The 12,550-nt window shown below is 35.9% G+C and overlaps 1 protein-coding gene across 1 annotated transcript in view; it reads left to right on the top strand.

Annotated features, from left to right (window-relative positions):
* The window catches only part of AHR (aryl hydrocarbon receptor), a 63,631-nt gene that overhangs the window by 4,079 nt on the left and 47,002 nt on the right, over positions 1-12,550 (top strand). The window contains exon 2 of the mRNA XM_071735776.1: positions 3,973-4,160. Coding sequence (XP_071591877.1) covers positions 3,973-4,160 — 188 coding nt within the window. The remainder of the gene's footprint in view (positions 1-3,972; positions 4,161-12,550) is intronic.

The raw sequence follows: 12,550 nt of genomic DNA, 5'->3' as shown, positions 1-12,550 counted from the left end.
AAAAAGAATACTTTTTAGCAAGAGAATCTGCAGCAAATGGAGATAGACAAATGTAGATCATGTAGTCAATAGAACAAAATTCTTTTTCTGGAATGTACTTCTTTTTCCTCTTTCTCAGTGATCTTAAGCAGTAAAAGAAAAATGAGTGTGAAACTCTATTTTGTGTTCTGTCTGTCTCTGTCACTCTGGTGGAGTCCTTCATACACTGTAACAACCTGTTTAGTGTTTAGGACAGCAAACAGCATGAGTAACAAGCCACCAATGGAGATTTTTTAAATAAAAACAACTTTGTCTTTTTAGTTGCCTAAATCTTTGCTGCTTTCATTGCCTGCTGAAGGAGCCACTGGAAAAGGGTCTCATAGCCCCTCAAAATAGGTTAACAACTTTTGATTGAAGAGGTTGATAGTCTGTATGGTATCCATCGTTCCAAAGGAATTGTCAGCTGAATTTTCAGTAATTGTAAATTTGGTGCGGAAAATAAAAGTAAAGGCTTAGAAGTATTTTTCAGTTGCTAAGGAGAGAATTTTGGAGGATATCACCTTTTTTAATACTTGCCTGGTGGTAAGTGATGCATTTCATATACCCGAGCTACGTTGAATTAAATAATATACATAAGAATAACATGTTATTGCGTGTAAGGTTAAATATGCCATGAAAAATATATATGGCTGAAAAGTTTAAATCCATTAGTTAGGTGACATGTTCTTCTTTCCCTATGTCTTTTTTCTGCTAAGCAATAAAACAGTTCTGATGAATTTCTAATTATTTTTTAACAGAATTAGTTTTTAAACATGTCACTTACTACTCTTCTTGCACGTCCTTTTAATTCTTGACTTCATTTCACACTTCAGTCCTAGTTAGTAAGAAATTATGCTTTTCAGTGCTTGGTTTTTTTCCTGTTCAAAGCTTTTGATGACATGTTGTGAAAAAAATAAGTTTGTACTTTTTTGGTACCTTTTTTCTCAGAACTGCTTTGATTTTCCTTAAAATACAAATTACCGTGCAAATATTGAAACTTGTTTTGGGCCATTGATAATAATTAAGCTTCAGGTACTTGTACACTTTCTTTTAATAATTTGATGTTGTCTGTAAAGGTGAGCATGATAAGCATGTGTAATGACAACTGATCAGGTAGTCTGTGGCAGACCTGTGAAAATAGTAGTCAGCTAATGTTATGATGGTAAATCTTTTAGAACTGTTAAAAAAAGAATTAAGAGTGCTTGCTCATCTTACAGCTGTTGGATGATAAGGGTTATAGGCTTGTTTGGGGACACCATGTGTAGAGAGACCTCTGGCCTTTGGTTAGGGAAGGCAAGAGATCAAAAATTGAAAGATCCACTTAAAATCCCCAAATCCCCCCTTTAGTTCTTTAGTTGGTTTAGTTGTGGGGTTTTTTTGTTTTGTTGTTTTTTGGGGGGCTTTTTTTTGTTTTGTTTTTTTGTTTGTTTGTTTTTTTGTTGGTTTTTTCTTTTTTTTTTTTTGTTGGATGTTGTATATTTTGTTTTGGTTTTGTTTGGGTTTTTTTTGTTTGTTTGTTTTTAATAAAACACATGTATAGATTTAATCTTGACATAGCACATGATTTTCCTTGAAGACAGTTTTCTGCAATGCAGACAGGGCTGCCTTTAGCATCAAGGGTTTACGTAAGTGGATGGAAAATCATTTAGCTTGCTGCTTATGCCCCTGGCATTTCCGTCCCTATTCCCCTTGTCTCCAAAGCTTACATGTTTATAGAATGGATTTTAGATGGGTGGCAAAGAGGAAAAATAGGGAAAAAGTCAGCGTTTGATTTGGAGGGAGAGAACATGGTAAGGTTTATGCTGCAAATACCTGTAATTTAATTTTCAGAAATGTTGCATATTACACTTAAAAAATCTTTGTACTTTGAACTCGTTAGAATTAAGGATTCCATGGGGATCTCCACTGTTTGGAAGCAGACTTGTTTGATTTAATGGTAGTAGTGAGCTGTTTACTGATTATTACGGAACCATTACTTGCCTAAATTTTGGAATTTATTATTCTCTCCACTTACGGTAGTTTAATATATTTTAAATAATTATGAAGTAACTGTTAGTGTTACTGGTAATGTTTGCTGATTATAGACTTTATTTTAATATAGTTACATTTAAATTGTGTTAGTAATATGGTTTGTAGAAGATGGTTTGTAGATACTGCCAGAATAAGAGAATGTGAAGAGAGCTTTACTGAGTTTTAATATTCACTTGAGTATACAGTAAGCCACAGGTCTGAAAGTCAGGACTTGTGACTGAAGACACATCCAATCTAATATTTAGCTGGTCATCCATTTCAGTTGATGATGAAGCAGTATTTTTTCAAAGGAGAGAATTTTCAAATTTCTTGATTCATCTCTTTTCCCTGCTTTTCCAGTGGTTTTACGATAAAACCCTATTAAAAGTGTTACAAACAAGCTTTACCCAGCAGCAAGCTTAACTTTATCAATCTGGGGAGTAAGTAGTTGCTGCAGATATGTTTTATTTCTGTGTTTTATGGCCTCTTTAAGTTTCCAGGCTCCACCTAAGGAACATGTCTCTTTTAATGTGCAGAAGGGCAATATTAGTAGTAGGGAAGAGGCAGCCAGACGTAGGTGCAAGTTCTTGATGAGAGACGTGAATAAACAATGCCAGTAAAAAGAAAGGCTTGAATTTAAACTACTTAAAGTGCAGTTGAAACCTAAAGTAAAACCAACCTAAAAATAGGAATGTCTACTCTTATTGTAAAACTGATATAAGGATGAAGCTTGGAAGCAGACTTAATGAAACACTGAGGTAATAAGCTTATGAAAGTCTGCATGTTAATTATTTTTGTGAGTGATACATTTCTCGGAACCACCATTTCTATGAGGGCAGCAGAAATTGTTTATTGCTGCAAATCTCAAGTAGAACTGCAATACTGGAAAAGTAAAAATAAGTCAGTCTTCAGTTAGAAAACTGTTTAATATTGTAAAATCTGCTACAGTTTGTGCAGATAAATTGCTTGGTTTCAGTGTCATCTTGTAATGACTAATTTAAAATAAGTAGGAATAATTGAAATTTCTTCCTAGATTTTGCATAATTGGGAAGGTGGGAGTATCCAAGTATCTTGAATTGGAGCTCAGGTTGAAAATGAATGAAAAATAGCAAGTTTACAAAAACTTCAGTAAGTCATTCATAACAGAAAGCTTTTAAAGTTGTACTTTGTCAGGTATGAAGGCATGCCTTTGTCATGCCATATACAAATAAAATGCCTTCAGCTGAGAGGTGACTTAAAAGCTAAACTTAGTTGTGTTTGCTAAAGAGATTTTTATTGCTGTTTGAGCTGTATTTCTTGTGTAGTTTTGGTTGCCTTGTTTTCTAGCAAGTTCCTGCAATTTTTTTTTTTTAAGTTGTCAGTAGCCAGTTCCAAACACTGATAAAAGTTGAGAGGGTGTGAAAAATCATAAATGCAAGCCAGGTTGGATGAGCAATCTGGTCTAGTGGAAGATGTCTCTGCCCATGTCAGTAAGGTATTAGATGATCTTTGAGGTCCCTCCAACCCAAACCATTCTAAGATTCTATAAGAAAGTGTACTGTCAATTTCATTTGTACACAAATGCTGCTAAAAATGGTTGAATTATATGTGATACAAATATTTGGAAGAATTCAAGTGATATTTTAGTGAAAGTCTAGGAACCTTCTTATTAAAAAAAAAAAGCTGAATCTCAAAGGTTTCAAATGCTTATGTCTGAAGTAGTCAGACTACTTGTTGCTTGATTGTAGATCAAACTGCTTCATACAACAGTGTGTACTGGAGGGTGGAGTTAAACCAGCTTAGTTTTATTTTTTTTTTCCCAATGGGAAACAGAAGTCATTTGGTAAAAAACACTTTACTTGTTAAAGTTTAACAGGCAAGTTAAAATATTTAGTTCGGCAAATATTTACCTTCCTTTTGGGAAAGAACTTTCATTTATGTTGTGTTATGGTTTTTTTGCCACAGAGTAAAGCCATCCCCAGCTGAAGGAGTCAAGTCCAATCCATCCAAGAGACACAGGGACCGCCTGAATGCAGAGCTGGACCGCTTGGCGAGCCTTCTGCCTTTCCCTCAAGATGTTATCGCCAAATTGGATAAACTGTCTGTACTTAGGCTTAGCGTCAGTTACCTGAGAGCCAAAAGTTTTTTTGATGGTAAGCATTGAGAATTTATTTGCTTCTAGACTGTTAGTAAAGTTCTGTTCATACCGCTGTTGATTTCACCTGTTTAAGTACTTAAAGCTGTTAATTTATTTGTATTTTCATGGGACATGGAGTGGGTAGCTATATACAATGTAACTGTGTAAAGTAAGCTTTCCAGTTTCTCCAAAATCAAATGTAACTACTTATGTTTCACTGAAATCACCAGTGTTTCAAAGCTTTGCATTTGGAAGTAATGTTGCCTCTGATGAGTCTTCCAACCTTTTTCTTTAGACACTGAAGGTAATTCTTTCTTTCCCATCTGAAAGCTGCATTCATGAAACCATTGCTGTCCAACACGTTGAGTTCCCATCAGCTGTATGTTTTGCTAATGATGCATCAAAAATGTCTTTGTTTTGATATAAAGAAATTCCTAATGCCCCTTCCTGTAGTTTATTGCAAAGGTGACTTGTAAAGAAGTAAACTCCAAGTCCTTCCTGTGTTCAAGCCCAGATTAAAGCAGAGCATGAGGCATTAAGACGACAACTAAGGTTCCTCAATCGTGTGGGCAGGTTTTCCTTGGCCCCAGCCCTCACAAGGGTAATGCAGCAGCACTTGGAGTAGTCAGGCCAGAAACATGTTCTCTTACACTGCCTTGTTCTGTAGGGGGAGATGTGATGGTTTCATGTCAGTTTTTGAAATGCAGAAATAGTCTGCTCCTTTTCATTGCTGCATCCAGAACTTTACACCAAAATGTACATCGGTTGCTTGTTTCTAACTTAAATGTAAAGGTAGCTTTCAGCCATTCTAGAGTGGTGATTAGTTAGACATGTGTTAGTGGCACAGAAATTATACCTTCATTTAAATACTGTGGATCCAGAATTGAAGCATACATAACCTGTGTTTTTAACATTATAATTTACTCTTAGGGTGCTATCTGCATCAGACAGACACACACATCTAATGCTTACAATATCGGACCACGGCTGTAGAATATAGGGTATTTAATTGTGTTATAATTAACAATTTCAAGTGGTTGGCTAGGAAAGAACTTATCAAGCAACACGTAAGTGCATATATGAGGTGCATTACAGGAGAATATTTTCCCTGTAGTCTGCGTTTAAAAAAAAAAGCTGGTGAAACATGGAAGTATAAATAATTATATGTTGCTTACATTGTGCAAGCCATTTTGAACACTGTAAAATCATGCAAGCTTAATTTGTAACTTCAATAGAAGCAATCTTAACCTTTTTTAGCAGAAAAGGCTTTTTACTTATTTTCAGGACTTTGAACTGTAGGGTTACAAATCAGATTAGTAATCAGAATTTTCATGAAGGTGTTTAAGGGCTAACATCAATGATAACAAAGAGTAGGCAATCTACGATAGATCCAATATTGAAAGGAAGATATTTCATGCTGTTTTAATGTGTTTAAATAACATGGGATCTGTTTAGCCTAAAACTTACCCTCCAAAAGAGAAATCAATACTCTGAAGTACAGGATGAACAAAAATACCCTGAAGCCCCCTAGGTTAGAGTTTCACAATCCGGCTGTGAATTACTTCTTACAGAACTGCTTTTTTTGAGGGAAATTTTTGTGCAGTTAAATATATGCGGAAAGCCTTGTAGAATAAATCTTGACAAATGCAGGAGTGAACACTGGTTGTCACCTTGAGTGCCTACCCTGAGCCAGCAGGACCACTTTATTAACACAGCACTCTGAGGTAAAGGGAAACACCAAATGAATAACAGGATGCAAATGGGGGGGTGTGTAAATTCCTGCGGAAAGTAAAATATAAACGTGTAATCATATGATCTTGCTTGAAAGGAAACCCAAGGTTTTGCTGTAACAATAGATATTTTTTCAAAGAAAACACTTGCATTTTTCCAAGTTTAAATAATCCAGAGTGAATGTCTGTTTTCTGAAGGCGGAAGTCTGGGGGCTGTCGGGGGGGGACGACACAACTGTTTAGTGAAAGACATCTCAAGAAGTTATATCAGTTTGAATAAATGTGCCACACTTAGAAGTCTACAAGGACTTTTGTTGTTACTTGAAGAGCTAAGTGTATATATTAAAAACAAACAAAACCCCAAATCTTGTCCTGCCCTCAGTCTTAAAGATCAATTCTGTAGAATTGTTTCCATAGCTGACGACAGTTGACTGAAGCATGGTAGACTTCTGCATGCTTCCTGTATTTCAGGCTGTAGAAAATAGGTGTACATACTGTTTTTCATCTTGGATTGGTGGTTATATTTGGTCAAGCAGTTGGTTTTGATTGTTATAGTTTCTTAGTGTAATTACTGTGCTGCTGCTAGGCAATTCTGTATTACGTCTGTGCTGTCAGCTTAGTCTCAAGTCCACATGGTGTCAGAATATTTTTTTGTATCCCCATGTCAGGCATTTCGCATGCTGTTAGATGTACAAATTTGACTTTGTGGTCAAGAAGGAAATTTCAGTAGTGGCTTAAAACAACGTGTTTCAAGTCTGCTTCTTTATAAAGTCAAAGTTCCTGTGTGGTGAGTCAAAGGTAAGAAGTGATTTAAGGTGTTGTCACTTCTCAGTCTGTGCTGTGCTACCTGCCTGTGCTGAAGTGGATTAGCAGTCCTCAAAGTCAAGCAGGTTAGCTTAAATAGCTGCTGGAGTCTTTATTTTGTGCATGTAAGATACTTTCTGAAAGTGGCTTAAGGCAAGCTATTTATTTTTAAGAGACTGGGATGAATCAGGCAGGTGTCTGCTGACAGTCAATAAAATAAGACTTTATATGTTTTCCTGGTATTATTTCACTCTGTTTTGATGCTAAGTGCCCATGCATGTGTGCATTCAGCAGTGAAAGATATTAAGTGGAATATGGGACAACAGCTCTTTGTGTGGATGCACGTTAGTGTGAGTTCAGCATCTGGAGCACAACTGGGTGATCATTTAGGTATAACCTGTCTTCCCCATGCATACTAAAGGCTAAAGCTTGTTTGCCTCTAGCTTGAGTCCTTGTATGCTAAATTGGTAATAATCTAAGTACTTCACTGCAGGAAGGAAGAATATATTATAAATTAATCTCCTTGGGGTTTTGGTGGAGCAGTTAGAGTAGAGTTCATATGGTTGATCACTTACTGTTGGGGGCATTGTTAAGGAGATTTAATGAGACGCTTGCAGAAACTAAAAGGAAATAGCTGTGAGATGTGTGTGTATCGATACGTTAGAAATAAAATTTAACCTATTGCTTATTAATTATCCTTCCATCCATTTCATTATGAATGCCTGTGTTTTAAAGTACGTCTTTTTTCCCTTCTTGCTTATTGGACAGTATTCTGCAATTACAGAAGAAAGTTTCTGCTCAAAATGAGTTTAGAATTGGTTTCTTATGTTGTAAGCAAGTGATTCTGGCAAGCACAGCAATAACAAAATAATTAAAAAATTTTTCCAGTAAGCTTGCATTGCCTAATTTTGCTTTGTAATATAATTAACACACATTCCTTGGCATAACATAGCTGAAATTTGTAATGCACCCATTGTCATCACATAGAATATATTCTTTGATAGAATGTATTTTTCCTCTGATGCTTGCTGTTCTATCATAGTGTGTATTGGAGAGAACAGACTGCGTGTGGTTCCTGCTCTGGAAAGTATGGCTTAAGATAAGATGTACAGATGGGAAATAGAGGCAAAGTGGGACACTATTTATTTATTCTGACACACTGGGAAGGGCTGCAACGTTTCTACAGCATAGGGAATATAGATAGCTTTTTCTGCCAGGTGTTGGGTGGTGGTCCAAAACAAAAACCTGAAAGTGCAAAACAACTGGCTGAAAAAACCCTCAATCCATTAAGGCCAGAATAGTACAGCAGAGCTGTCCCAACTTGCTTTTGTTTCAGACTGTTACTAAATTTACCTGCCTTGTTTAATACAGCTTTCCTGATGTATTTTTCAGAAGTGTTAGTTCCCTTTCATGTTGCCCTCTTTTCCTACTCCTCCTGCTGCATACATAGACACTCCAGACTCCCACATCAGGAAAAGCTAGAACCCCCCCCAAGGTAGGGCAGTGGAGTCTGGATGCTCTTCTTTCGAGTGTTTATGCTGATGCCATATGGGAATTTACTGTTGTAAGCAGCTTCTGGTGGACTTGACTGGTTTTATTTGATTCATAACTCTGTCTTGAGCCATTTCCGTACATCCAAGATAGAAAGCATGCCATAGGTTGAGAGAGATTGCCTGTGCTTTTTGTGGAACACCATCTGATTTTGATGTGAAGCAGTTAAATGGAATATCCATCACATCTCTTAGTGATTATTCTAGCAGATATGTCATCCTATTAAAATATTATTCAGCTTTAAATTTGCTTGGTTTCCAGCTGTTCTCTGTCTATCTAGCTTTTCTGTATTTGGAATTTCTACAATGCCTATGAATACGTTTTCACATTTTTGAATGTGCTGCTTTGAATCTTCTCTAAAAGTTGGAGGAAGAAAAAGATAGGAAAAAAGCCCAAATGAACCATGTTTCATTTTACACTGTCTTCTCCCCTGGCCCCAACCCAAAATTATTTAAAAATGTGAATCTTGGAATTGTATGGTTATTTCAGTATGAGACTACCATTCAATCTTTTTTCTAATCTGTGCTTGTTCTTCCATACAGCTGTACTTTACTTTTTTTTTTTTTTTTTTTTCCTCTTAACATTTCTCTTCCCCAGTCCCCTGAGATTTATACTGAGCATTTGTGGCTGCTTGCTACAGGCTATTTTAGCCTGTATTTTACATAACACAACATAAGTAGGGATTTAGCTTTGAAGTCCTAAATTCTAATCCTCAAAAATGATGATTAGAGCTGTGTAGCTGTGACATCACCTTAACTCTCAAAATGTGTATACTTTCATTGTTACATGCTCATTCTTAGCTTGCTCATAAAGATTTTATTTTTAGGAGTGCTCTGTCACTAGGCACGTCATGCAACTAGGCAGCCCTATATCCTATGGATTGTTACAACTGACAGTTAGTATACCCCAAACTGAACATTTAAAATTGAAAATTCTGTTTATATCAGAAAGTTAGAGCTTGATATGGCAATATATTAGTAGGATAAAGAGGGGAAACTGGGTATAAATGCTGATAGCTAATGTTTTTTAATTTATTTTCTTTTTCCTGTTGCACTGTTTCGGTGATTAATGTTAATCATTGTAAGAACTCCCTTTGCAAGGAAGAGAAATAAAAGGTTATCTCTTCTTTCTTGCCCTCTGTGTATTACTTAATCAAAAGCATATGTAAAGTCAGTGTAGGAGCCTCTTGCGTTCCACAAAGCTGTTGCAAAATTTAACCCTGTCCCAGTATAGAGAGCATTTGTCTTTTCTGTATAGGCCTTGTTAAAGGGAAATCACTTTCAAGCACACTGTTCTGGGCTTTGCTCTGGATATCTGTTGCACTGGATATTCTCTCATTGGCAAGATGAGAGCCTAAAATATTATTTGTTCTATGCTAAGAGTGTAAGTATTCTGGAAATGAACACTGCCAGGGTTAGTGTGGCATTCAAACCTAGCAAGGTAAAAAGCCTGGCCTCAGGAAGTACTGCTTCCTCTCTGACACTGTGTATTCCACATCTTGTAATCTTTGTTTACGTTTTTATTTGCTATACTTTTACACCTAAAGATAATGAGAATGGAGCTTTTTTTTTTTTGTACAAACCACAGTAACTGTTGATCATTCCTCCAAAGACGGTTCGAGGGAGAAATAGAATCAGAGGTAGCACCAGGCACTCAACATCTGTCTTCCATGGTGTTTGGGATTCATCCATTTGAAAATGTCCAGTAGCTTGCTTGACTACAACCTCTAAATATATGTCATGACAATTAAAAACTTCAGTAGGAATACACTTTAAAAATGCATGTAATCTGTAATACTGGAATAACTTTTATGTTGTGTGTGCCTTCATGACTCAGCAGTTTTCCTCCTTTGGATGCTTGTTGGTAGGAGAAATGCCCCAGCTTTCCTTTTTGACTTTATGTGTATTTTGATAAGGAAATAAGGCTTGCTGAGTAAACAAAAACGTCAGCTCAGTTGAAACAATTTCTGCTCCATACATTCTTTGATAGAGGACTAACTAGTTAAAGAATGATTGCTTTGTAAACTAGTTTGGAAATCTAGGTAGATAACTAGAAGCTAATGCAAATTGCCAGAGCTGTGTTGTCGTAGTGGATTAGTTTACAGTTCTTTTTCAAGAGAATCTCAATGAAGTGAAAGAAATAACCAGTTTCAAAAGTGCTTCTCAGAATTTCAGATGGTGTATTGATAAATGTTTTGTGGCTGAAGCCTCCCTGGACTTCCTGCACCTCTGTGTAGTGATGTCTGAGCTTCATGTTTTAACAAGGCATTATGTTAGTGATAAAACTTATCATCAAAAAGTTGAGTTATTCTAGAAACTTAACTCCATTCTAGTTCTTAAAGCTTACTTCATTTATCTGAAACTGCCTTAAGAAAATGTAGGTTTGCTGTTTGCCAGCTGTAAACATTAAAGGGGACAAAAGAAATAAGTTAGTTGCCCTCAGTGATGCATCCTAAACTCTGGTTTTAATTGAATAAAGAGATGCTCATTTTTTCCCACTGAATAATTGCCTCTTGAAATTCAACCCATATGCCTTTTGAATTGCTCAGTACTGTACACTTTATGTGTGGCATTGTATAACATCTAATAAGCTGAAAGACATACATGGTTGGCCCCTCAAGACAAATTCTAACTGATTGCATGGAGCAGGAATTTACTAGAGCAACTCCATGGCCTAGCTGGTCAAATATTCTGACTTCTCCATCAGATTCCACTGTCATGTTTTCAGGGGTACAATTCCTGTGGGCCAACATGAAACATTAGCTTTTTTTACAGAAGTATTTGGTTCAATAAATTAATTTTTACATCGACATCTATGTCAGAGTTACAAACAGAAAAATCATGTCTTTCCTTTACAGATTTTTTTTTTTCAATGTGTGACATAAATATTTTTGCATGTTTGGAGGAAAAGATAAGGGCAACCTTCAGTTTTTTCCTTGCTCATACCATTTGTTGATCTGTGTGTTTTTACGAGACAATATTAAGATACGTACCTAGAACAAGCAGCTCTTGTCTTTCCTTCTTGTCCTCACCACTGCTCTTGATTTCACTCTGATACCATCCTGCTCTGTGTAGTAACCCTCCCAAAGCCCGCTGGGCTCCCTTGCCATGCTTCCACCATTGCAAAAGTTGTGAATTGACATAAAAAGGCCAGTTTGTCTCTTTTGACGGAATGTATGCTGTTTTTTTCTCAATTGAAATGAGAGATGTTTCTGTTAGAGAGTGCTTACTCATTAATACTTTTATACAGCAAGGGCTGAACTTGAATGGTCTTGTAAAGAAAACTTCAAAACCTACCTTTATACCTTTTTAATGTAAATGTGGCAAAACTCACCATCGCATTTTAGTAGTAGAATAATTAAACTGTTTCAAACATGTAAGGTAATTGACTTATTCCTTTTTTTCAGTTAAAATCAGAAATTTCCCAAATTCTAGGAAGTTGCTGCTGAGCTGTGTGAAGACAAAGTTAAGGCATTGCTACAGAAGGAAAAAAAAAAAAAAATACAGATTTGAGTTAATCATTGGGTACCTAGTCCAAGTTTCAGTAAGATAACTTCCTCACTGAAATTGATAGGTAATAAAATATCTCTGAACTGCAAAGGGAATTTTGAAATCACTTTAGATTCCTAGGCTGTTGATGTATAGAATTAGAGAACAGTTATTTCTGTAAGACTTTTTGAAGGGAAGAGTTTAATAATTTTCTTCAGAGTTAGTGGTTTAATTTAAAAATAATCTGCAGTATTGACTGTCATTTTCTACTTGGTATTAATCTTTTTGACAAATCTAAAACAAAAAATGAATGATTTTTAAACACTATGTAATGTCTGATTAGCTTTACACATATAAACTTTCTGCATTGCTCTAGTACATGGAAAAATTAAGTTGTAAGAAAGAAATAACTCTGTTTAATATTCCAAAGCCAGAAATATGACGGTTAGGTACCTCTGAATCTAGGCTCAACTTTCCATAAATCTCATTTCACAAGGAAGGAAATCACTTTCTTTTTCAAATTTTCATCCCTCACCTCAAAAAAAAATTAGCAATTTTTTTTTCTCCTCTTTTTGTGTCTAAGGCAGTACTATATGAATAGATTTGATGGTACATTACAATTTACAAGCCTGCACTACTTGCTGATTTTTTTCTATAGAAAGAAGGCAGATATAACAAGACAAATAATTGATTGGGAAATAACTCAGAAGTTGGTGTCAGGATATGGTTTTGGTGATTCAGCAGGTGACTGTTGTCTTTATGATAATGGTTATGGAACATGAGTTCATTGCCTTTAAGTCTTGAAACCACAAGCAGTAGAGGGTTTTGTATGT

The sequence above is a fragment of the Heliangelus exortis genome, chromosome 2 (assembly GCF_036169615.1).
Source record: "Heliangelus exortis chromosome 2, bHelExo1.hap1, whole genome shotgun sequence".
NCBI lineage: Eukaryota > Metazoa > Chordata > Aves > Apodiformes > Trochilidae > Heliangelus > Heliangelus exortis.
The sequence above is the reverse complement of the archived record's forward strand: the minus strand, read 5'-3'. Positions and strand labels throughout refer to the sequence as shown.